At 40.8% G+C, this 27,911-nt stretch overlaps 1 protein-coding gene across 3 annotated transcripts in view; it reads right to left on the reverse strand.

Moving 5' to 3' along the window:
* KDTA (KDO transferase A) overlaps positions 1-27,911 on the reverse strand; it is a 414,892-nt gene that overhangs the window by 245,256 nt on the left and 141,725 nt on the right. For all 3 annotated transcript variants that reach the window (XM_089383918.1, XM_089383917.1, XM_089383919.1), the window contains exon 4: positions 20,637-20,759. In XM_089383918.1, the coding sequence (XP_089240044.1) occupies positions 20,637-20,759 (123 nt within the window). The remainder of the gene's footprint in view (positions 1-20,636; positions 20,760-27,911) is intronic.

Below are 27,911 nucleotides of genomic sequence, written 5' to 3' on the forward strand. Positions count from 1 at the left end.
TGTGGCTCTCTTGCCTCTCTGCAAATGCACTCGTCGGATCTAGAAACCTTCCTCTGGCTTCACTGTCTCTGCCCCTCTCTCACTGTTTCGATCTCTAGCTCTCTCTCCGCAACTGACTCTTGTTACTCTGCAAATCGATCCACTCATAAATCGAACTGCTCAAGTGTCTTCTCCATCACCACATCAATATCCCCTCTTATAATTCTTCGTTGGAGGACCAACGGCCAAGATTAAAACATAATCGATGGCTAGGATCATCTTGGAGTCAATCCGTGTGAGTTTCTAGATCATTCATGCCTTGACTTAATTAATACTGATTAATTAACCATATTCCCTAAGTTTAGACTTGGAAAATATTTAAAAACTAGCTAATAATCTAATTAAGTCATTTCTAAGAGGAATTTCCAGAAACGATTAATGGGTTTTGGAGATCTCATGTATTCTAGCCTCTCCACAAAATTTCAAGGATAGAACACCTCCAATGCTACAAAAACTAATACTCCCTCTTAGCAAGGAATGTGTTCTAGTGCTACTGCACACCCTGTAGTAGCACCCTGTCTTTGCATCATCTCCTGTCACGTTGTTGATGTCTGGCCGCTACCCACCAACCACTACGCAACTCTAATATACACTGCATCTGTGCCGCTGCTGACCCTATTGAACTGCTACCAATATTGCATCTGCACTGCAGCTCCCTTTCATTTGTTGCTGCTGCAAATGAAAAGCATCCAAAATATTGAATCAACTATGATCAGTATAATGCATTTATCACCCAAGTCTTTGACTCCTGCTAGTATTTGCATTGTCACTGAAGAATTTGCGTTGTTGTTGACTCTGCACTGTTGCCAACTCTGCACTGTGCTCTCCAGCATCTAACTGCTACTAGTCTCTACAACTGTCACTCTGGCATCTGACTACATCAATTGTCACTGATCCATCCTACTACTCAACATTGTGGGTCCCCATAGCTAGGTATTGATCCATGAGATGGACTCAACAACGATCCTGCCCATCTATAGCGCTCTAGAGCTACAACACCAAGTCATCCAACCTCACTCCTGGTGGTATGTTGGCGTTCATAGCGAAGTCTTCCTACAACCTAGAGGATAGCCTATCGATCTCAGCATGTGCTACAGCCTGGTCCTGCTTCTCCTCTTTATCCTTCTTTCTAAGAGGACACTATTGATTTCTGGTACCATCAGATGTGCTCTAAGTCTCAAAATTTGCAGGGAGGCTTAGACACATGCATTCTCGAATACCTAAAAATCGTTTTGGGAAATTCCACTCGGAGACAGTTTTATTAAAATAATTAATTATTTTTAATGAGACCCTAAATCTAAACTTAGGAAATTAAAATAATTAATGGGTATTAATCTAAACTGTGGGTGAAACTTCTTAGAAAAAGGCATACATCAAGTCAATATGATCCTAACCATTGATTAGAATCTAATTTGGGTCGTTGATTGATCAACGAGAGGATTATAAGAGGAGGCTTGATGAGCACTTGGAGAACACACCAGAGGCAGATAATCAATTACCCGAGTAAGATCGATTTTCTCACTAGTCGAAGTTCAACAAGAGAAAATCAAATCAGAGGAAGAGTTGTAGGTGAGAAAGGAAGAGAGAGGGCATTAGCATCTTTCGAGAATGCAAGGCAGCGAGACACATAGCAGGAACAAGGTGACACAGAAAGAGGCAACGCAGAGGCAAATTGACGCAGAGCATGAGCGGACAGTTAGACGTTGGGCCAGTGTGAGAATTTTGACGCAGAGGGATGCAGAAGGATTCCGAGGAAGAGGAGTACTTCACTTGGATCATAAAGTTGTCAGGAAGCGTCTGTAAAATTTCTCACTCCTGTTTTATTGATTGTAATTTCTACATGAGAATTTGTTGAAGAATAATAAAGAAACCCTCATTTGCTGCACCGTTTTCCTACATTGGGTTTTTTCGGGGATGATTGTCCAAAATAACTATCATTGTGATTGTATTTGTGCTAGTATTTTTTCCTTACATTTACTTTCTGCAATATTTAATTGTGAAGGTTGTAGTAGAATATATTTCGATATTTGTTGTAAGAACACTGTGAATAACTTATTTTTGAGATAATAAGTAGATGAAATAATATTAAGCATTGCAGTAGGATTTCTATTTAGAAATTTTCACATGGTATCAGAGCTAGGGGAAAGCAGAAGCCAGAAGACCCAGCGTTGAAGGAAGAAAGGAATTCGAAATTCCTACAGGGGCAGTAATTTGAATCTCCAAGGGGCTTGCACAGTTCAAAGCCAAGAGGATTAGATTTCGTGGGAAAACTCTCTCTGAGTGAGTCGACAGAGAGGTAAGTCTTTCCGATCGAAATTTGTCAGTGGTAGAAGGAACAACGCAGCAGAAGATTCAGCGAGAGGGGTTGTCTCAGGTGGGACGCAGTTTTTCCTGCAGCAGTTGTTGGGACAGGTTAGCGTCAGAAATTGGCACAATATGGATGTGAAAATTTCTAAACCGAAATTCTACTGCAGCAACTGATTTATTCACCTACTTATTCTTCACAATAAGTTATTTACGAAATCCCTTCAGCAAATATTAAAATAAATTCTACTGCAGTTATCACATAATTACACAGAGAAAATAACAGCGATATATATGCACAAGAACCAATCACATCAACACAGTTGTTTTTCGACAAGTTTTCCCGGAAAAACCCAATGTGGGAAAACCGGTGCAACAGATGAGGGTTTTATTAATCTTCAGCAACAATCGCTTTACAAGGAATGATTTTATATAGAAACTGAGAGAAAATGCTTTAGACTTTCCCCTGGAAACTTTCTGACACCCTGGAGACCCTTCTCCCACTTCTGCGTCACTCTGCGTGGTTCTGCGTCCCTCTACGTCAGCCTGCGTGAGGGTTGCGTCTCCCCTGGACTGTGTCTCCCTCTGCGTTGTCTCTCAATGCCCCTGCGTCACCTCCTCCTCAGTCACTGACTGCTGTTGATGCCCTCCTCTTCCTCCACCCTGCAACTCTCCCTCTGAAATCGATCTCCTTCTCTTTGAGAATCAATTTTCCTTGGGATACTGAGTATCTGCCAGTGTGTCTCCAAATGAACCTCAAGTCTTCTCTTATATTTTTCCTGTTGATTAAACAACAGCCGAGATTAAGTCTCTAATCAATGGCTAAGATTAAAACAGACTTGATCCTCGTCTCTTAGAAGCTTCTCACCCTTATGTTTATTAATACCCATTAATATTTTTATTTTCCTAAGTTTAGACTTAGGAACCCATTAAAAATATTAATTATTTTAATAACTCATCTGGGTGGAATTTCTCCAAACGATTTGAGGGTCTTGGAGATCTCATGTGCCTTAGCCTCTCCACGAAATTTCAAGGCTAGAGCACATCCGATGCTACCCAAAATCAACACTCCCTCTTAGCGAGGAATTTGCTCTAGCAATGCTTCACCATAGAAGCATCACACTAATCCTCCACATCGGTCCTCTGTGTTGATGCTTGGCCTGTTGCCCCACACCCACTACACTGTTGCTTCCTGTACTGCTGCCCATGACACTGCCACTGCTACATCTGTAGTGCAGCTCCCTCTCAACATGCTGCATCATGCTGCCCATAGCACTGCCACTGCTAACTGTTGCACTGCAATTCTCGATACTTATCCATTTCTTCTACTCAAATGGATTCTTCACCATCCCCATCTTCTCCTTGAAATAAAATAAAATAAAATAAAATAAAAAACTTTGTTCCCCCTAGAGCCTTGGTGAGGATGTCTGCCACCTGTTCTCCTGTAGGAGTGTACCTCAACTGTACTGCCCCTCGTTGGACACAGTCTCTGACAAACTGACACCTGATATCAATGTGCTTTGACCGATCATGAAATATTGGATTCTCAGAGAGCTTGATGCAACTCTTATTATCACACAAAATCCTCGTCACTTCCATTCTTCTCCTAAATAGATTCACAAGCAATTTCCTAAGCCATATGGCTTCGCACAAAGTTGTGCTAGCTGCCATATATTCTACTTCAACTGAGCTCAAAGCCACGGATCTTTGTTTTCTACTACACCAGGAGGTCATTCCTGATCCAATGTTGAAACAGTACCCAGTTGTACTTTTCTGATATACTGAACTTCCAGCTCAATCTGCGTTATTGAACCCACTCAAGCTAATGTCATTTCCTTGGGTGTACAATAGTCCATGCTCGACTGTTCCTTGTATATACCTGAGAACATGTTTGGCTGTTGCCCAGTGCGCCCTCTTGGGTTCCACCATGAACTCACTAAGGGCGTTGACAACGTAACAAATGTCTGGCCTGGTATTGACCAGCTACATCAGGGACCCTATAAGCTGCCTGTACAAGGTGGGATCAACGTCTTTATTTTTTATGCATCAATCTTCTTCCAGTTGGTTATCATTGGAGTAGCCATAGGTCTAAAGTCCTGCATCTTGAATCTCTTCAAGGTCTCTGTAGCATATCTCCCTTGTCCAAGGAAGATCTCACCCTTCAGCTGCCAAACTTCCAACCCCAAGAAATAATGCATCTGTCCCAAATCCTTCCTGTTGAATTTTGTGGCTAGGTTCTTCTTACAGTCTTTGATGAGCGTGTATGATCCTGTCAGGAAAAGATCATCCACATATAACACCAGGATTAGAGGCTCCTTCTCTACAACAAGATAATAGAGATTAGGATCTGTGTCACTCTTGACGAACCCCATCTTCTGCAAGTAGCCATCAATTCGACCGTCCCATGCTCTAGGTGCTTGTTTAAGCCCATATAAGGCTTTCTTTAATCTGCATACATGAGATTTCTTCTCATGTGTCTCAAAACCCTCTGGTTGTTCAATGTATACTTCTTTTTCTATCACCCCGTTCAAGAATGTCATCTTGACATCCATCTGGTGAATCTCCCACCCCATCTGTGCTGCAAGGGATATCACGGTTCTAATAGAAGTATACCTGGCTACTTGGGTGACGGTTTCTTCGTAGTCTATCCCTTCCTTCTGAGCATACCCCTTAGCCACAAACCTAGCTTTGTATTTCTCCACACTGTCATCTGTAGCATATTTGAATTTGTAGATCCATCTCGGACCTACCACTGACCTGTCCTAAGGCCTAGGTACCACTTCCCAGACATCATTGACCATTATACAACTATATTCCTCCACCATAGCATCTACCCATACTTGATGTTGAACGGCCTCCTGAAAACTAGAGGGTTCCACAACCTGAGCTACTAGGGCCGGATATCTGTCTAGTTGTCTTCGCTCCCTTTTATCATTCCTGCGTGCACCAATGAAGTCCTCTACATCCCGTAGAATCTATCGGAGTTCCCGGCTCGTTCTTCCACTGGTAGTGGGCACATATATCAGCTCTTCCTCTTGTTGATATTCCGCCTATTATGAAGTTTTGCCTTTAGGAGAATTGTTGGTACTAGTTTTTGTTGGTCGAAGTGGTTGGACCAACGAATTGTCTTTTGACTGCTCCTCGGAAGGCATTTGCGGGATTTCCTGAAAGATCTGTCTGTTGATTTGGGGTAGCATCGGATGTGCTCTAGCCATGAAAATTGGTGGAGAGGCTAAAGCGAATGAGATCTCCAATACCCAAAAATGGTTTGGGCAGATTCTAAACAGTTTGGCAGATATTAAAATAATTAATATTTTTAATGGAGTCCCTAAGTATAAACTTAGGGAAAATAAAATATTAATGTGAATTAATATAAAACTGTGTTAGAAGGGTCCAAAAGTCACGGATCAAGCCAAAGTTAATTGTAGCCGTTGATTAGGGACTTAATCTCAACCATTGGAGGCTTGAGGGTCATTTGGAGGACACACCGAGTTGATCAAGATTTCGATTTTTTGGGGCAGGGTTTGCTGAGGAAGTCGAAAGAGTGATCAGAGTTGCAGCTGAGGGGCAGCGAATACAGAAGCAGAGAGACAGAGAGGGTACGGGGAGAATCAGCGCAGAAGTAGGGAGAGAGGGACGCAAAGCCAGCCAAAGGCCACGCAAAGCCAGCTAGGGCCCACACAGAGGCAGCTATAAGCTGCGCAGTGTCTCAGAGAGCTAACGTGGGTGACGCAGAGGCTCTAGAGGCTGACGCAATCCCTAGAGGCTGACGCTGGGGTTTTCGTGGGGCAAATTGGAGCTGGGAGCTGTCGGAGTGTTTATCCGGGCTTTTAGCCTGAATATCTGCTTCCGAGTAGAGAGGTACTATTGTCGAGATTATTCTCTATTGGGAGTCGGTTTTGGCACCCAGATTGTTTTCAGAAACTACATAATAATAAAACCCTCTGATAGCTGCACCGATTTTCCCGCATTGGGTTTTTCCGGGGACATTGGTCCAAAAACAACGGTGTCACTTGTGTGCTTATTTTGTTTCCTTCAGTTGATGCTCCGTAATGTGTTGAGCATGTACTTGTATTTAATTTCAATATTTACATGGTAAATAACTTGTTAATTAATCAAAACAAGTAGGCAGAAATAAATTAGAAAAGTACATGAAGGGTTTCTAACAATTAGACTTAGAAATTTCAACATGGTATCAAAGCGTAGCTGCAGATCACAGGAGAACTGAGGACATCAGTCGAGCAGAGCAACAGCAGCAGAAAACAGTTGTTCCGAGTGATAGAAGTTGTTCCTAGCAGAGAAGCAGCAAGGATGGGTGATGCAGTGCTTGCATCATCAAGTTTGAGTCAGGAAGAGGATCGGCACAGTGGCAAAGGGGAGCAGACTCGACTTACACAGTGCCTGGTCATCTTTCTCAGTTAGGAAGGATTGACGCCTGTGGCTAGGAGGTGTGGATTTCGCTTGTGTCGGGATTGCGTAGAACCTAGAAGCTCTAACCTTCAGTTTGCTAGGGCTTAGGAGGTTGTGGGTAAGTTGTAGAGTGAAGCTGGTGGGGTACTGTAGTCAGAACAGTACTTAACAGGGCAAGACCAAGGAGGAGGGAGTTGTTGCCGAGGATTTCTAGCCAAGAAATCTGGATCAGTGGTGCAGCTGCACTAACGATCGGAGTGGGGGCATCTCGATATTGGCAGAAGGGTTTCCAGGAGGGAAATCGAGGCTCAGAGGGAGTCACACCAAGAAATTCCAAGAGGGAAGTAGAGGAGTAGCGAGATGGCAGTAAACAGGGTAAGAGACCAGGACAGACTAGACGAAGCCTCAAACTTCGTAGTCTGGAAGGTCAGAATCTTATATGTTCTAGATAGGAACCGTCTCAAGCAATTCGCCTTGAGGACAATAGCGGTCCCAGTCGACCCAGCTGATAAGGATAAGTACGAGGATGCAATGGCGAGGGCCAAGAGCATCATCCTTGACGGGGTCAAAGACCATGTAGTACCACATATTGCCGATAAGAATACAGCAAATGAGATGTGGAAGGCCCTAACAAAGTTGTATCAACATACTTCCGTGCATAGGAAGATGCTACTAGAAAATCAGTTGCAGTCATACCAAATGCAGAAGGGAGAACAGATCGACACCTTCCTCGGTCGATTGAAGGAGATCCGAGATCAACTGACTTCCATAGGGGCCACGCCGGATCAAGAATTAATGTTGAGAACAGCCCTAAACGCAGTCTCAGAAGATTGGGAGGTGTTTTTCTAGAGCATACTGGGCAGGGCGACCCTTCCAGATTGGGAGGAAATGTGGGTGGCTTTTCGCCAAGAAGAGATCAAAAGGCTGACCAAGGCAGGAAGCAGCAGCAAGGGGGTCAGAATCAAGAAGGAGGAGGAGGTGGATGTTGCCCTAGCATCTGAGGGAAAGTAGGAGAAACAAAAGAAGAAGGACCTCTCCAAGGTCAAATGCTTCCACTGTGGGGAACTGGGTCATTATGCGGCCCAGTGTCCAAGGAAGAAGAGCAAGGGAGAAGCTTCCGAGACCAAGGCTGCGCCAACAAGGCCGGAGAGGGAAGTGGAGACAAATCATGACTATGCCATGAGTGCTCACATGCCACTTGAGTGGAAGTGGGGAGACATCGAGCTGTTGTCAGACGAACTACAGGCGATGAGGGGCAGGATCCTTGAGGTACCCATCCTCTCGGATTGTCCCTGGCTACGGGAGCCCCGAAGAGGAGTAGCAGGACTGGCGGATGTCAGTAGAGACAGATGCGGATGGAGCGATAGAGGGAGCTACAGTGCAGGAGTCCCAGGACAGCGTGAAGCAGCAGTGCAAGATGCATAGAGTTGTTGCAACAACACAGAGGTCAAAGAGGGAGCACTTGTCAGTGACATAGGGAGCTTCAGCGTCGAGAGTGTCTCTAGCCTGTCGGAAATGTCAGAGTTATGAGATCAGTTACTTACTTCTCAATAACTAAGTTGCAGTGCAGAAGTTAGTAGTGGCAGTGATATGGGCAGCACGATGCAGCATGATGAGAAGGGTTGTCATACAGATGCAGCAGTGTCAGTGGCAGGGCCATGGGTAGCAGTACATGATGCAGCAGTGCAGAGGATGTAAGGCAGCAGGCCTAGCATCAGCACAGGGACCGGTTGGATGATCAGGGTGATGCTCAGTGAGGAGTATTACTAGAGCATAGTCCTCGCTAAGAGGGAGTGTTGATTTGGGGTAGCATCGGATGTCCTCTAGCCACAAAAATTGGTGGAGAGGCTAAAGCACATGAGATCTCCAATACCCAAAAATGGTTTGGGCAGATTCTAAACAGTTTGGGAGATATTAAAATAATTAATATTTCTAATGGAGTCCCTAAGTCTAAACTTAGGGAAAATAAAATATTAATGTGAATTAATATAAAACTATGTTAGAAGGGTCCAAAAGCCATGGATCAAGTCAGAGTTAATCTTAACCATTGATTAGTGACTTAATCTCGACCGTTGAATTTTCAACGAGAAAAGTATAAGAGGAGGTTTGAGGGTCACTTGGAGGACACATCGAGTTGATCAAGATTTCGATTTTTTGGGGCAGGGTTTGCTAAGGAAGTCAAAAGAGTGATCAAAGTTGCAGATGAGGGGCAGTGAATACAGAAGCAAACAGGCAGAGAGGGTACCGCGAGAATCAGCGCAGAAGCCATGAGAGAGGGATGCAGAGTCGGCCAGAGGCCACGCAAAGCTAGCTAGGGCCCACGCAGAGGCAGCGAGGAGCTACGCAGTGCCTCGAAGAGCCAGCGTGGGTGACGCAGAGGCTCTAGAGGCTGACGCAGTGCCTCCAGAGGTTGACGCAAGGGTTATTGTGTTGACGTTGGGCCAAAAAGGGCTGACACATTCCCTAGAGGTTGACGTTGGGGTTTACGTGGAGCAGATTGGAGTTGGGAGCTATCAAAGTGTTTATCCGGGGTTTCAGCCGAAATATCTGCTTCCGAGTAGAGAGGTACTACTGCCGAGATTATTCTTTGTTGGGTGAGTCGGTTTTGGCACCCAGATTGTATTCAGAAACTACATAATAATAAAACCCTCTGATAGTTGCACTGGTTTTCCCAGATTGGGTTTTTCCGGAGACAATGGTCCAAAAACAATGGTGTCACCTATGTGCTTGTTTTGTTTCCTTCAGTTGATGATCTATAATGTGTTGAGCATGTACTTGTATTTATTTTCAGTATTTACATGGTAAATAACTTGTCAATTAATTATAACAAATAGGCAGAAATAAATCAGAAAAGTACATGAAGGGTTTCTGACAATTAGACTTAGAAATTCCAACGCTGTCCTCCATGAACTTTACATCCCGTCGAACTACTACCTTCCTACTCCCTAGAAGATAGACTCTATATGCCTTAGCATTCTTGTTATATCCCACAACATATCCTTTCTCAACAATTTGATCTAATTTCTTTCTCTTTTCTTCGGGTATACGACAATACGCCAAACTCCCAAATATCCTAAAATGACTGACTTCAGGTGTCTTCCCGGTGAAGACCCTTTTTGGAGTGACTTTTCCCAATGCCTTATGTGGAGTCTTGTTCTGGACATAAACTGTTGTGTTGCATGCTTCTGCCCACAAAAATTTCCGCATATCTTGATCATACAACATTGCCCTTGTTGCTTCCACAATAGTCATGTTTTTCCTTTCTGCTACTCCATTCTGCTTCGGATTGTAGGGAGCTATCCACTCTCTTCTGATGCCTTCCCTAGCGCAAAAAACAGTGAAGTCCTTGTCAACATACTCTCCACCATTGTCTGAGCGCAACACTTTTATCTTCTTTCTTGTCAGATTCTCTACTAGAGCCTTGAACTCTTTGAATCGACCAAAAACCTCATCCTTGGTTTTCAGAAAGTAGATCCAAGTCTTCCTAGAATGGTCATCGATGAAGGTGACGAAGTATTCAACACCACTAAGAGCTTTTGTGGACATAGGTCCACAGATGTCTGAGTGTATCAATCCTAGAACACTCTGAGCTCTATTGTTACTTCTAGAAAACAATACTTTGGCATACTTGCCTAGAGCACACCCTTTGCATACATCATCTCGTTTGGTACTTAATTCTGGAACTCCTAACACTGTTTTCCTGAGAATTCTCAGAGCCCCATGGTGTAAGTGTCCCATCCTCCTATGCCATAGTTCATTCAAATCTTTATCTCCATTGTTTCCTATCAGTGCCATTGGAAATTCTAGTTGTAATCTATACAACCTGTTACTTCTGATTCCAATCTGGGCCTTCCTTTTCCAACTCGGGTGTTTGACATATACTTTCTCCTTAATGAAGAAAACGTCATAGCCCTTTTTTTGAAGTTGAGATACGGAAAGTAAGTTCATCCCCAATCATGGCACATGCAGCATATTGGTTGCTCGAAGCCGCTCTCCTGCTTCGGTTTGAAAGACTACAATACCTCTTCCTACGAGGGTACACTTTGCCTTATTTCCCATGGTGATCTGAAAATTCATCCTTTCTTCCTGATAATCTAAAAAACATTCTCGAATTCCTGTTGTATGCCAAGAAGCTCCACTATCTATATACCAAACCTCAGAGGAGGCAGAGCTTGTTAGGCAAGCAATTTCATCTTCCAATCTGGAAGCTTAACATAGAATAATCATGATCCATGTCCCTCATGCTTTCTTCTAAAAATCTGCGTGAGTCCCTTTGAGTTGATGCCTCTACATCATGCTCCTGACCCATAGTTGATTCTTCTCTCCTGTAGCCAGATCTCTGCTCCGATACCATGTGAAAATTTCTAACCCGAAATTCTACTGCAGCAACTGATTTATTTCACCTACTTATTCTTCACAATAAGTTATTTACAAAATCCCTTCAGCAAACATTAAAATAAATTCTATTGCAGTTATCACATAATTACACAGAGAAAATAGCAGCGATATACATGCACAAAAACCAATCACATCAACGCAATTGTTTTTGGACAATTGTCCCCAGAAAACCCAATGTGGGAAAATCGGTGCAGCAGATGAGGGTTTTATTAATCTTCAGCAACAATTGCTTTACAAGGAATGATTTTACAAAGAAACTAAGAGAAAACACCTGAGACTTTCCTCTGGAAACTTTCTGACACCCTGTATACCCTTCTCCCACTTTTGCATCTGCATTTAATCGTTCATGATCATCACTATTTGTCACATTTATAAACTGCTCTAGATAATTTGTTTTTATTTAGTCTATGGTTAATTGAATATAAAGGCACTGGTTTATAATCATTTCTATCTTGTGGTTGTGTCTTGGTCATATTAGTGTTTGATCTATTCATCTCAGTTAACCAAAATTCATTTACATTCGTCAAGTTGTCCATCTTTAAGTCTCCTAGAGCCTATGTTTCACAGGCTATCCTCATTCATTCACCCGAGGGACTACCCCCCTTGACTTGTCTAGGAGAGAGTCTAAACGGAATGAGTAAGGATTAAAGTGACAGCCCTTACTCTGAGCATTGTCACGGTGCCTAGACACTGTGCGACAACAACACCCATCATTGTTTGGGCCAAAACCATGATGAGATTGGATATGTGATGGATGGAGTTGATAGAGGACGTTGAGATGAATCCAATGCAACGAATATCATCGAAATCCCACATGTAGAAATGGAGATATTAATTTTATGTGTTGTAGTTGGGTTTTCTCATGAAAAGTCAGGTCAGCTTGTGTTAAAGTACACACACAAGGGCAGATTCGTAGAGCACTTGAGATGCATATAAAAAGAGGTGTTGTGAGAGGATATATGACACATCCAAATGCATTCAAATCAAAGGAAGAGCTCTGAAATAGGACAAAGAAGGAGGCAGATAGGACGTAAGGGATGGAGCACATGTTTTTGGGAGGTTGCTTTTGTTTTGGTACGAATTTCTCTATGAGGGAAAGCCGCAACTCTAAGGAACCTAGCATGTAGGCAAGCAGGAGTCTTTTGGAGAAGTTTTACCTCCCAAATGTGGTGCGAGTTGATTGCAGGTCCTAGCCGCATAAGAAGAGGGATGTTTGGGTCTGTTTTGGAGTGCCCATGTGGGCAGAAGTCCCTGTGGCAGCCGCAGCCAAGGAAAGAAGGCCGAGACTATTTGAGGATGGTCTTAGGGTCCGTTTTAAGGGTTATGTGTTGCAGGAAAAGGGAGCTCGTAGAGGAGAAGATGTTAGTTTTTGTAGCATCAGAGGTGTTCTAGCCACGAAACTTTGTGGAGAGGCAAGAAGTTCTCCAAAACCCAGAAATCATTTCTAAAAATACCACCCAGAAGTGTCTCAAATAGATTATTAACCAATTTTTTAATTATTTCCTAAGTCTAAACTTAGAGAATATGGTTAATTAATCAGTATTAATTGAGATGTGGTGAGAATCATCTAGAAACTCACATGAATCGACAAGGAATTAATCTAAGCCGTCAATTATGTTTTAATCTTGGTACTTGGTGCTCCAACAGAGGGTTATAAGAAGGAGTCAATGGGTAGATGGAGAACACACTAGGGCAAATACTCAGTTGCTCAAGCAGATCGATTTTCTCAGTGGCTGAAGTTCGGCAAGAGAAAATCAAGTCGGAGAGTGAGTTGCAAGTGGGAGAGAGAGGCCATCAGCAATAATCTGAGAGTGCAGGACAAATTTGTAAGGGACAGCACAGAGGAGTGACGCAGGCACTACGCAGTCACTGCGCAGGGGGTGACGCAGTGGGACAGTCAAAGGGCAGAAGGTCCTCTTCAAGGTCAAAAAATCACTGTGGAGTTTGAGAAATTCATCAGTATATTTCTCTCAGTGAGTCTTCCTCTATTTTGGCTATCTATATCTTGTACACAAATTATTGCTGAAGATTAATAAAAGAAACCCTCATCTGCTGCATTAGTTTTCCCATATTTCCAAGGAGGATTGTCCAAAAATAACTACATCATTATGGTTATATATGTGCTAGTATTTTTCTTTTCTTTTATTTTCCGCAAAATTTTATTTGTGTAGGTTGCAATGTATATGTTTCGATATTTGCCATAGAAAACTGCAAAGAATTTGTTTAATCAATTTAACAAATAGAAGAAAGTATATACATTGCTGCAGTAAAATTCAAGACAACGAATTTTCACATGGTATCAGAACCAGGTTAAGCAGGAAGAGCTCAATTGTAGATGGAAGAAGGATTTTGAAAGCACTGCATAGGCAGCAGTTCGAAACCCCAAAGAGGTTGCGCAGTCCATTGGCTAGGTGGGCAAATTTTCGTGGAAAATTAATTCTCTGAGTGAGTCGACAAAGAATAAAATTTTCCGGATTGAGATTTGTCAAAGGCAGAGGGAGCAGCGCAACAGTTTCCATGCAGAGCAGGACATGTATTTTGCAACTGCGAATTCAGTGTTGGGAAGGAAAAATAGCACAGGAAATTATGGATAGTCAAGAAGCCTCAGAATTATCTTCCAGATTGGAAGATGAGTTTGCGTCTCTATCAGGATCGGCATCAACTAGTGTCTGGTATACTAATAGCGGAGTTTCAACGCACATGACTAGAGTAAGGGAATATTTCTTGAGCTATCAAGAGGAGCAAATGGACTTCCAGATCACTATGGGAAACAAAACTAAGTGTACTCCAGTAGGGAGAGGCACCATAGATTTTCAGACAGAAGTAGGAACCAGCACTAGCACCACGATTGTACTGCATGTGCCAGGATTGTTATGAACCTAATTTCAGTATCCTAGTTATAGGACAAGAGTTAAGATGTATACTTTGTGGGCAAGAAAGTATATGTCAACCATCCTAGCTGGAAGAAGGTCAGACAACTCGGAGCTTGAAGCAAAAGGCTATATAAATTGCAGATCAATTCTTCAATGGCACTGATAGGTAGTGATAACAACAGTAGGAAGGCGTTGAACGAACTATGGCACAGAGGGATGGGACACTTGCACCATGGAGCACTTAGGATGCTCAGAGAGATTGTAACAACAGTTCCAGCTCTCAGCACCGAACACAATGATCTATTCCGAGGATGTGTACTTGGGAGGTACACAAAAGCAGTGTTTGCCAAAAGTGACAGCCAAGCCAATGGCGTGTTGGGGTTGATACACGCAGATAAATGCGGCCCGATGTCCACCAGAGCTCTTAGCGATGGCGAGTATTTCGTCACCTTTATTGATGACCATTCCAGAAAAACCTGGATCTACTTCTTAAAGACCAAGGATGAGGTCTGTTATCACTCAGAAATTTCTCAAGGTTAAAGAAAGAGATTTTTGAGGTAACCACAAACCAATCTTCAGACTCAGGTTCTAGCCAACCTAAGTCCAAAGAGGGCTCTCTCTTTATAATTTAACTTTGTTTGGGTGGGATTTTAGGCTAGTTCTTAGTGTTCATAAAGTTTTGATCTTGATTGGGTGGTGGAATTCTAGGAACAGATGGATAGAGCTAGTTTCTTCAAGCCATTGGGCTATGGATTCAATAAAAGGATAGCATAACTGGATCAGATCATTAAAGGGAGTGTTCACAGGGCAGGCTAGCAAAGCAAAAGGCAAATCTTCAAAGGGCTGATGGATGGAATGATTCTAACCAGGGTAAAAGGGCAATGAAGAATCCTTAGACCGGGATCAGAATGAGGAATAGAGGGTGATCATCAACAAAGAGCAATTAAGAATCCTTTGCTACATAGACCACAAAGAGAAACTATGGAAGTAAGGGAGCATTTAAGAATTCCCTAACTAAGATAGTTTAGCAGAAAACATTAAGAAGGTAAACAATCAAAACAGAGTGCATTAAAGCAAGTTCTGAAATATCATTCCTAGTTTACCATTCAGATTTCATAAAAACACATATGATTATTAATAAACATAAGGAAAAACAATAATACACATGAGAGAATACTTATTTGATTTTCGCTTTACACAAGAATCCTATAAAATGTCTGAACTTTATTCCATGATCCAGCAAGCCAATCCAATCTTGATACAATAGCACTTTGATTTTAGATAAAAGTCTACATAAATGTCTTTGAATCCACACAAAATACTTCAAATGAAGAAGTATTTATACAATTTCTAAACTAAAATATCTTGAAAAAATATCAAGATTGGTTTACAAATATCTCAAATTGTTTTACATTAATAGAACTTAAATAAAGAACACTCAAAACTAATGAATCTATTTGACACTATATTTATGGATTGAGGGTGACAAAGAAGAGAAAGTTGAATTTGATAGCAACTCTTAATTGATGATGAGACATCCAAGTCACTAACTGCATCGTTTCTTTGTGCATTCTACCCCAGCAATTCTGCAAAATTAGGGTCCATTGATACCTTTGTATATCTGAATCCGAACTAGATATGTAAAAAGTGAAAGAGGTTATTGTAGATAAGAATGTTTTTGAGATAAACCGCTCTCAGTTTCCCAAAATTCGGCTCCAGCTGTTCACAACATTCTCTGCAAATTATGTCTAAAACAAGACTTTATACAGTCCGAAAAAATAGGCTGTGAAGATATGCATTTATCTCGCTTTTGTAATACCTGTGTACAAAGTGAAATAGGTTTTTGTAGATTGGCCTTTTAGGAACAAAAACCTCCTCCAGTTTCTCAAAATACTTCTTGTATTGGCCACAATAGTTTCTGCAAAACTATGACTTAAACAGGAAATTTCTAAAGAATGTACCATTTCTGCTCTGATTTCATCTTTTAACCTTAAATTTCTTTTAACTGTTTTTCACTTTTACTTTAGATAAACTTCATTGTTGCTGGTGAAAGTGTTTTCATCTCTGTTTAACCCTTACTACATCCATGTTTACTTTTATTGTTTACTTTTACCGCTCTGTTTTTTCATCTGTCTTCACTTTGACATGAATCTGTATGCTTTGTAGCTGTCTTCCCTACTGTTTGTCTTCATGCTAGCTGCTTTACTTGACTTGGTCTTCAATCTGATACTTTTTAACCCTGATACACTTTGACTATTCTTTACTGTGTCTTTTTACCTTCACTGTATATTTTAGGTTTTTACTGTCTATTTCAACAGTAAATCATTTAATTTCATGTTTCCTCTGCTTGTCTTTTAACTGTATGTTTTATTTTCCATCTTTGTTTGAATAGATTTGATAACAATCTCGGAGTAAACAGGTCTTATGACTAGTATTAAGATTGTTTATCCAAGGCTGCGGTCTTTTGATCGCCTGTAAAATAAAACAAATTGTTAGGAAAACGTTGGGTTGACAGGGAGGGTCATTAATGGCTTTATTGAGCTTTATAGGTCTATGGAGAGAGTCCAAAGTGCTTTCGAGAGGTAAACCATGCTTGACTTGGTCAGCAGAGGCTTCAGGTGGCGTAGAAGGGTTACACGGGGTTTCACTGCACAAACTGGGGTTTTTGTGTTTAAATGGGTAAAGGTTTGATTTTTTTGAATTTTGGCGCAAAGTGAACAGTGTATTGTTTTGTCATTTAGCGAGAGGGCAGTGAGCAATTTATTTCGCACCTCTTTTGTGGGCTTGGTGGTATTCGGGAGGGGTCGCCCGATGCCATACATCGTCTGACACGTAGCATCGGGGGCCGAGAGGAAAACCACTTTTTCGGGCGGTTAAAGGGCGGACATCGAGCGTGGCCGATATGATTATGGGTCGTTGGATGAGGGGGAGGGATGATCAACGATGATCAGGAGATGGACTTGCACAGTGATTTACAAAAAGTTTTCAGGGGGGCCATGGGTCTAATCACCGGCAGTATAAGATTATCTTAGAGCTTAATCTCATCGGGGACTCTTTAACACAGGATTAAAGACTGAGGGCGGGATTTTAATATATTTTGCGGGATATGGGGTAGTCATATAGTTTATAACTAAACTAAGGGGTGGGGTTATTTTGTATAAAGGAGTTAAATATATACGAGATAGTGGGTTTTCCGGGAATTTATATATGAAATTAGTAATTAATATGAATGGGCAGAAAAGGGACACAATACACTAAGCAAATGCTTTTTCGCGATTCAAATGTTTTTCACATATATGCATTATAACTTAGGCTAATGTGTTTTGGTGGGTTTTTGATATGAAAATGCTTTATGTGGGGGGGGGGGGAATGCTTTTCCTAGGAAAAAGTGTTTTATCCTTAGGAAAGGAACATTATTTAGAAAAATGAATGAACTGAAGGGGGGGATGAACTTTTATGAGGGGAATTTAGTACTTAATATCCATAAGTCATTGAGCCAAGAGTCTGGTCCCTCCAAAAGTCAAAGAAATGCTCTGAGCCTCTTTGACTTAAGGGTTTAAGTACTTTGAACTTTATTTATGGGAAATTAGTAAAGTAAAGGGGTGAAATGAATGGGGGAAGTTAATTAATTGACTTTGTAAAACTTATGCATGATTAATTGCCCATTCACATTTGAAATATATGTTGAAAGATGATAAATGTGCTTTTGTCTAATCAATCAACATACTTCTACAACCTTTCTTCTACTTACCCATCTACTCATCCTACCATTTTTTCTTCATTTTATTTGGGTGCATTTAAGCTAGCAAACCCTTATCCATTTTCTTTTAAAGCAGGAAACTATCTAATTCTAACCTTATATCATCCAAGGGCTCAGATTAAACTGATGAGCTCCTTTTATTTACTCTACCTATCTAATGATCTGCCAAGATTAAACAGTTTGGTCAAATTTTATTCTCTAACTATCAACATGAAATTTAAAGCATGGCATAATCAAGATTAAATAGTTTGATTACCATGGATTGTGGCATGAATAACAAGCTACACACAATCATTATTATGCATAAAAGTAAATAGTAGTGGCATTTTGACTTGCACACTTTCATGGTCTTTTGTTTTTGGGGTTCATATTTTTCACTTTTTTGGACCTTTTCTTATTCTTTTTGTCCATTGATTATTCTTTTAGGACATGCCCTCTTTTCATTTTTTGATTTTTCAATATGGAAAACATTGCAGAAAGCAAAGGTATGTACATATTACAAGGCTTAACCTTAGCCATTCAAAATTATGACTCCTATTGGTATAGGAACCTAACAAGGTCTTTGATCAGTTTCGAGAGTTCAAGGCTCTCATAGAAAACATGACAGGGAAAAAGATCAAGGTACTATGTTCCAAGAATGGTGGAGAATACAGGATAAAGACTTCACAGATTTCTACGCAAAGAAAGGCATCAAAAGAAAGTGGACAGCTCCCTACAATCCACAATAGAATGGAGTAGCGGAACGGAAGAACAGAACTATAGTCGGGGCAGCAAAGGCCATGTTGTATGATCAGGATTTGCCTAGATTTCTATGGGCAGAAGCATGCAACACAACAGTGTACATTCAAAACAGAACACCTCATAGAGCTTTAGGGAGAAAACACCAGAGGGAATCTTCACCGGGAAGAAACCTAAGGTAAGTCATTTGAGGATATTCAAGAGTGTGGCCTATTATCACATTCCAGATGAGAAGCACAGTAAGTTGGATCAGACTGCAGAAAAGGGGTATCTCGTAGGATATCGCGAGACCTCAAAGGCATATAGAATCTACATTGCTAGCAGGAAGAAGATTGTAGTGAGGCGAGATGTCAAGTTCATGGAAGACAAAGATTTTAGAAGATCTCAAGAGATGCCTACAGGGGATCAGTCATCAGATGTTCCATTAGTCCAGCAGTAGCAAGGACCGCAGGTAGAACAAGCAAAGGGACAGTCACAGGATTCGAGTACAGTGACTAGTACCAACATCTCCTCAGTAGTAGGAGATCGAGGAAGTTCTCAGCTAACAAAGTGGCAGGAACAGGTGGAGGAACAGATTGAAGGAAGCATGAAGGAGATGCATGAAGAACTATCCAAAAGAGTTGGCAACATCGCAAATTATGGCCCAAATTAAGTGGAACAAAGAGAAAAAAAACACTAGTGGTAAGGCTATTCAAAAAACCTTCAAGAAATTTCCAAAATTTGCAGTGAAGCCAAATGAGTAGCAAACCCAAGTTGCTCCTTACCATTGCTAGTGGAGAACCTATCACTTGTGAAGAAACATGTTTGTTAGATGGCCATCCGAACAAAACAAAAAATTAAACACATTCACAACCAACTCTAGCAAGATTATAGTCACCTCATTGGTGATTGTTTCAGCAAGGGTCCCCCCAATTAGCCATGAATGAAAGTAGTTAGATTTTGAGTGACAAGGCTTTCAACTAAGAAGACCCTTACAGTGGTGTGGAAGGAATCCCCCTTTTATGTTCTCATGTCCAAAATCCCAAATGTCACCTCCTATAGTAAAGTATCAGTTCTGTAACTTCTGTTACATTCTCGTCAAAAACCACCATATTCCCAAACTTTTGTGTTAAGGTATGTCACCAAGATTGCACCTACTTTTAGTATCGCAAAAGAAACGTGTTTCTATATGGCTGATATGACCTATTAAATATTGTTGAGATCAATGTACTGTGTATACAATAAAAATCTCATTTAATAAAAGGAATTCATTTCTCTAATCATTTTAATTTGGAGGACATATCACCATATATATTATATAACAATATTCTGGTGAGTTTCGTACTACTTTTTTTGCTATTCAAATTAGAATTGTCTGGCTCTCTACATCCAAGAAGTGACTACTCACAAACAGTGGACTCTTATGGGACTAATTGAGCTCCATCAAGTTAATCACTTCCTTCTTCTACTTTATCTCAACGATTGGAGACATCAAGAATCATGTGAATCTCCAACAGTGGATTAAGGGGACATTAGGTTAGTGAGACTTAACAAAGCCACAAATATGTAACCACTTATAGAACATCACCAGACCCAGATCAAGCAGTCAGATGCACATTAATAGATTCTTTCATTTTGACCTCAAATGTTATAACTTAGGAGAGCCTTGTTTGATTACTCACAAGCTCCTCCCAGGTTTACGTAGTTGATCCCTCTCACTCCCAGACACTCCCTAGTGAGCATTATCAGGTTGTGCATTGTTACATTACAGTGATTGATGATAACAGCAAAAGCTCCTCTTCCAACTCTGCTTCTACTTCACTCTTTATTAGGGTTTACCATTTACTGTTTTCATTTTCACTTGTATTTCTTTTGTTTTGGTGCTGAGGAGTTGCCTTAGCACTTCCACATTATTAATTTGAATTCCTGTATTTAATAGTCCCATAGATCTATATGTCTTATCTGACATATACCCAACAAATCATTCATATTCCAGACCCAAAGAGCTGCATAGAGGAAAAGCATGAGGTTCCTTTTCATCAAGTATGAAAATCTTCTTTTTAAGAAATTGTTTCTTTGTTTCTTTTACTCTGACACAATACAAGACAGATATAGCAAATAAATAATTTACATACCCCACTACAAGAAGCAGCTAGGAGGAGATTTGGCCACAATTCACTTTCCATAAAAATAGCAGCATCAGGATGCCAATGTCTCATAAACGCATCCACAGCGGGAGGAATGTCAATGGGAGCAAACTGCAACAGATCATAGACAGTTGTAAGGAAGTTGCTTTCAAGGAAACTACTAAAGACACAAACATCAGACAAAATAAAATACATTACATAATTTTTGAAAACAAAAGGATTGTCATGCCCAATTCTAGTACTGGTCAATGCAAGTCGAAAAAGGAAAAAATTTATTTCCTAACATACAAAGAAGAAAATTATTCATCATCATTCACTTACTCAGAGGCTAAGTCACATGGTTTGGGTTCAAGTTCAGGTTCAACAATGATTAGGTTTGTTCGAGTTTGAATTTTTTGATGAGGTTCGCCTTTAGGTTTGTCCATAGGCATTTTCTATATATACACATATATTAACTTTAAAATGAAATATAGCATAAAATAGTAAGAAATAAATATCAATAAACATTAAAAAAGTTATCACAGACTCAGATATTACCAGGATAGATTACAAGCGAGTTGTGACAGGATGTGATATTCCTACTTAGTGCTTCACTAAGTAAATATCAATTTTTGCTCAATTTTGGTGTATTACATGGTTACACTTAGGAGAAGTGGGCTTAGGGGACCCACATTCGATTTTTGGCATGAGAGGCACCCCAACATTAGAGTTCGATGGAAAGATTGCGGCTTTGGTGGAGCGTGGGGGCCACCACAAGGGAATTTCGGCCCACATGGAGAGTACACTCTCATTGGAGCGAAATTGGTGAGAGGAATTCGATGTGGGCCCACATGGGCAATCTTGGAGGCAAATCAACAAAAGGAAGGAGGGGCTCTCATTTTGCTCATCATCTATCATTTTCAGAATTTGTCTTTTGACATAGCACGCTTGAGCAGTGAGCCAAGTCTGCATGTGTTGTTCAGCACACCGGGTGTTTCCGAGCGGAGATCCTAGCCCTTGCTTCAGTGGACTTCGAGTGCCAGCCCAAGGAGGGAGTTTCACCTAGTTCCAAATCGTACCAGCAGCACAGGGACTGCGCAGTCTTGGCTAGAGACACTCCGGTGGGTTGAGGAGTGAGGGGAGTTTGTGGAGGAAACTTGGGGGGAAAGTCTAGGGAGCCTTCTAACAGGGTTTGCAGTTATTTTTGGAGCATTTAGCAGCAGAATCTTCAGATGGGTCGAATTGCCTAGCAGAAGAGCCATTCAAGCCAAAGAGGGTCGAATTTCCGAGGTCAAGCTTTGGCCAAACCCTTCATGGGTTATTCTAGGTTTCTTGAGTAGAGGTCGGGATTAATTTCCCGGAATTTTCTGAGCAGTGGAGAGGGCCCTAGCAACAGATCCTTTCAGGCAGCAGCACATTTATGGGCATCTACAGTGCAGCACTTGGGCAGATTAGCAACAGATTGGAGGAGGGTGATTCACTGATCATTTTGGGGCTTTGCTAGCTTGCCTAGAGCAAGCCCAGGTGCACTCATTCCAGCACCTTGTTGTACACCTCTTTCCATTAATAAAATGAGTACACAGTGCAGTTTTGGATGCAAATTCGTGGTCTGATTGCTTGCTTTGGTTTCATGGTGTTTTTGTCTATTTTGCTTTGCATATTTACTGTTAATTTTCCCTTAGGGATATTACACATGAAAGTATGAGTTTTGATCTATGAAGTTGGTAAATGGCTATTCCAATGATACATTACAACTTTAGTTGTGACACGTGATTATGAGTTTTGATCTATGAACTTGGTGAATGGCTATGGGGTTCGATGAGGTTCGCCAAACCTCACAAAAAAATTATGTTCACCAAATTTCGAACCTCAAGGTTGACGTTCAATAAACCTTGAGATATAGCTCAGAGGGATCCTTCAATAAGTCACACCAACACTAAGACTCTCTCATGCCAGACTAATTTCTCCTCAGAATGTATAAATACAGATTATTGTCCCCTTGAGCAGACAAAACAGCAGTTCAGCCATAAAAAGAATGCAAATTGACAGTAGGTAAAGCTGGCTTCTTGAGCAATATGGGTGGGAACATGTCCGATCCTAGTACTGATCAATGCAGGTTGGAAAGGGCAAATATTTATTTCATAACATACTAAGAAGAAAATCATTCATCGTCATATATTTACTCAAAAGGGCTCCTTCAATAAGTCACCCACGCAATAAATTGCATTTTGCAGACTTTCTCATGCCAGAATAATTTCTCCTCAGAATGCACACAGATTATTGTCCCCTTGGGCATATAAAACAGCAGTTCTGCCATAATAACAATGCAAATTGACAATAGGGAAACCAGGCTTCTTGAGCAATATGGGTAGGAACATGTTCTTTTCAGATTGTAATGTCCTCTCCAAATTGATGGCTAAAAGAGGACGAAATAGCCTATCCGACCCCGTAAGCTAGAGTCTTGTTAAAGGGATAAAAACCCAATTTTTCCTATGTTGGGGCCAATGTGGAAAAAGTCGAAGTCGGGATTAATTCGGCAAGGGTCCAAAAGTTGAAAAACTCGTTAAAGTCGGGAGTTTTTTGAAAAAGTCGGCAAAATTAAATAAATAAAAAAACAAAAAAAAACACAAAACACAAAATTATTCATTTTTTATTTTTTATTTTTTTTAACATCTAGAGTCGAAGTCATAGTTTAGAGGTGTTTTCAGTGTTTTACTACAATGTCATTCTTTACATGTGAATTCGATCACTAAAAGGATGTTAAACTCTTGCAGTTTGCATTCTAAGTGCATTTTATCACCAATGTTTTTCAACATTATCCACAAAAAATATGATCATAACAGTGTTGATTCTTGGGAATGTTCATTAGTTATTTACACTTCCTTGCTTGCTAGTCTGGATACTCGTCCTCTTTCTCTTATGTCTCACAATCATGCTCGTCGAGGTAGGTATGCACTTCTTTTTCATAGTCTTCTCAGTTTCTTATAGTAGCCTTCTGATAGCTTAGCCTTTGGCTAATGTCTCTTCTCTATATTTTTTGCACATCTCATATAGATCCCTATTGTTTTGCAGACATAAGAAGAGCAAACCAATAATAGTCGTATATGTTTCAACATTCAACAGAATATAGCAACCACGCAATTAATTTTCTCAGTAACACCAACCAACTATAATGCTCGAAATTAAGATTCAACAACAAAACAAATTGCACAGCGCAACATTATCACCAAAATTCTAGGGCTATGTTTGAAAGATTCCACTCTCTGCCTTAAGATTAAACAGGAGAAAATTATATCATTTTCGCCTTTGCGGCCTGGGAGGGAGGCAAACTTTTTGGGTCGACTCCCGATTTATAACAATTAAATCGGGATTTTTTCCTTTCTGAAAAAGTCGCCAAAAAGTCGGGGGAATAAATCGTTTAGTTAAAAAAATCGCATTTTTAGGATTAAATCGGGATTTTTTGCAGACATTTTCCACACTGGTTGGGGCAACATTGGGTAAAAATTGGATTGGCTAGGGCTAAATTATGGGTTGCACACACAAGCCCTCACATTTTGGAGCCCATGGCAGACCTATAAATAGAAGAGGGTTGAGATTAAATGAGGCACCATCAAGTGTGGATCAATTCCTCTGTTTTCTTGAGCTTAGCTCTGAGGGTTTTAAGACCCCTTCTCCTATACTAACTTTTGTGGTGAAAGATTCCACCATAGTTAGTTCTATTTTCCTAGTTTTTCTACTCTGTTCTCGCACAGGATTATTGAAAGAAGCTTTTGGTTTGCGGAGGGTTATCAAATCAAACAAATTCTTTCTAAGGTAGCAACTAAAGCAAGAAGAAGTCACATTCGTCCCTAAGGTCAAGCGAGTCTGGTTTGAGGGAAAATGGAAGCGAAGTTCTGGGACAGACCTACTCTGAAGCATTACTACTAAGGCAGACAAGTATCCGGGGCCAAGCGAAGGTCAAAATCTAGCAAAGGCGAGGGCTCTTGTGAGATTACCACCATTGTGTGATAGTCGAAGTCCTTGAAGCAATTTGGTGACTGACCAAGCCTTTTGCAGTGATTTGGATGGTAATCCAAGCAGTCTGAAGACCGTTTAACCCTCTAAGACAGTTTTACAGATTCTTGTAGGAGATCCAAGACCTTGAAGTAGATACAGAATCCTGTAGCAGAGTGGGCAGGTTCCTAAGGAAAAACATGCTCAAGTCCATTGGAGTGGACCGAGGCAGGAAAGGAGTACGCACTTGAGGCAAACTCTAATATTTTGAACAAACAACATTTCATGTAGACTTTAGCAGTCAACAACTTTTGGAACTCTGGTTAGGGTACCGTTTCATTGTTAAATTGGTTTTGCCTGTCGCCATTGAACGTGTATCATATTGTATGTAGATCTGTTGAGCAATATATTGTACTGTTGAGTTTATTGCATTTGTTGATTGGAGCTTTGAATTCATTGAATGCTACATTGCTCTGTTCATTGTATCATTGAGAAGCTAGTATTGTTCATTAAAGAAGACATTATTTGTATTGAATCAACTGATGAAAGGGAAAAAGAAATTTTGTTAAAACCCTAGTACCCTAATAAACCGTAGGGAAAAATTACCCTACACCATTGCAGTGGTATCAGAGCACAAGCATCTTGCCAGCTTGTGAGTTCATGAGCCTTGTATGCTTCCAGCAGATACCAGCAACGTCACAGTAAGAAAAAAAAGAAACACCCATCATTCAGCCATGGGGGATAGAGTAGGGCAAGGAGAACAAGATCCTGGCATCTTACTAAATGCAATAGTCTGGGGTAGCAGCAAATGACTGGCATATTACTGCAAGGACAACAATTGATTCTATTGGAAAATCAAAAAGGCAGAAATATTTTCTTTATGTTGATAATTACTTGTGATATTCTTATGTTCGTATTAACTTTCTTATGTTCTTTTATCTTAGTTAATCAAGCAATTACCAAAATCATAACACGAATATCAAAGACACCAGATGTAGGTGAACAGCCAGGGCAAAACCCCTATCTAGGGGAAAACCCAGTCAACAACTCTTCCTTCAATAGTTTCATGAGATGATCCAAGACTCCTTGACCTAGACACAGACTTCCTCCAATCACCAAGTCAACCCTTCCTTTCTTCTATCGATGATGACCTTCCAGCAACAACTTTGACCTAGCACTTCATTCTTGTAGCAACAGAGTTTAGACTTCTAGCAACAAAACTTTGACCCAGCAGTAGAACTTTGACCCAACAGCAGAACTTCGACCCAACATCAGAACTTTGACCGCAGCAAAATCCAGAATTTCGACCCCACCAGTAGCCCAGTAACTCCTCACGTGTGAGAGAGAGATAGCCCAAAAATTTGATCTTGTCTTTCCCTACAATTCTCCTCCTCCTTCTGCAACTTTGCACTTTTTTGTTGCTCTTTCTTGAGTATCGAACTTGTGTGTGAGATACTCCAAATGAATTGAACTGCACTTCTATATATAGCCTTTTCTGGAGTTCGAATTACCCTCATGTAGGCCGAATTGGTGTGGAGGTGACAAGTGCCTTATTTTACTCAATAATAATTCTTTTTACATGATTCAAAAGCCCAAGAAGGGTCTCATAAAATGGACAATGACTCTAGTGACTTAATATAAAACCTAGAAGTCCTTAATGGGGACTTTTGACCTAAAACATGACAACCCAAGCATGAAACCCATGCTTTACTAAGTCATAATAATAATAATTATTATTATTATTTTTTCTTTATTTTGATAAATACATTTCATTATGACTCATATACAATTATGAAGATCGGACCTAGTTACATTCTTCAACAGATTCGAGGGCAACAGGATATAGCCTGGGTATTAGCTCGAGGGCGAAGGCAATTCAATCAACTAAAGGCTCAATTTCTAGGAAACCTAAATGTTGCTAGCAACAACATGGCCACCATTGAAGGTAGCAGTAACCATAACCCTGGTCCTACTGTACACACTAATACCTGGGCAACCAGTAGCAGAAATCACAAACCATTACTTCCTCAATTTATAAATTATCAAGCAACGACAACTCCAGAAGCAACAAATCCAAATAGACTCTTTGATGACTACGTTCGGGAGTATGCAGCACTGGAAGAGAAAACTCAAGCAGTTGTAACTTTTCGGGAATACAGCAATATCAGATTCTAGAATAGACCCAAGGAACAACAGAATTCTGACCTAATGCGCAACGTAGGTAACTTCCCCTCCCCTCATTTGATGGATTATCTAAATGTTCAACAAGAGCTTGGGTGCGAAAATTAGACACCTGCTTCAAGCTCAAGCCTATGTTGGAAGCTGACACCATCCAATTCACCACACTACACCTAAAATGATTGGTGGCATCATGAACTGGTCACTTTGGGACATGCGAACATCACTTCTTATGTGGACTTTACGCAGAGGTTGATAGATAGATTTGATCAAAAGAACCTAGAAATACACTTCAGAGAAATGGCACAGCTCAAACAAACCAAATAGCATGAAGAATTTATTACAGAATTCAAATGAATCGCAGTCATGGTGACAAACATTTATGAAGAACAATTCGTTATGCTTTTTACAGAGGCACTGGCCGAACCCCTACAAGGTTGGATCAAGGCATTCAATCCAGCAACCCTTCAGGATGCCATCAAGAAGACTCAAGACATGGGAAATACAGCCACCAAATCTAAGGCCCCATCCAAGCCTCTCATCCCTCAAAAAGATAAGGAGAAGAAACCTTTCAATGGGATTGGCCAAAAAGGGACAGGTTGGATGAAGAAACCTGAAGTGAGCTAAGAAGGAAGAAACTTTGTTTCACGAGCAAGGAACCATGGGAACTAGGACACCGTTGTTTAGGTAAGGAACCATGGGAACCATGACACCGTTGTTTAGGCAAAAGAAAAGTTCCACTACACAGAAGTGGTCTCCTGCGATGAGGACGAAAAAGGAGAACCCACCCAAAAAATGAGCTTAGCAAACTAGAGAAAGAACAATCCCATGAGGAAGCTAAAGAAGAGGAAAAAGCTCGCAAAGAGAAGAAAACCCAACCGCAAGTTAAGATTGCATCCCTATCTAGAACCCCTTCGTATTACATCTTCAAGATCAAGGGAGCCATGAAGGGACAATGCATCACAGTGTTGGTTGATCGCATCATCACAATGTTGGTTGATCGAGGAGCTACACATAACTTCATTGATACAGCATTAGTAGCAAAAAGAGGACTTCCCATAGAAGAGTTTGGAGGCCTTGATGTGATTGTAGCAGATGGGTACAGCTTGGATT

Source organism: Pinus tabuliformis, chromosome Q (assembly GCF_031772625.1).
Source record: "Pinus tabuliformis cultivar Carrire ecotype Pingquan chromosome Q, CPIR1, whole genome shotgun sequence".
NCBI classification, from domain to species: domain Eukaryota; kingdom Viridiplantae; phylum Streptophyta; class Pinopsida; order Pinales; family Pinaceae; genus Pinus; species Pinus tabuliformis.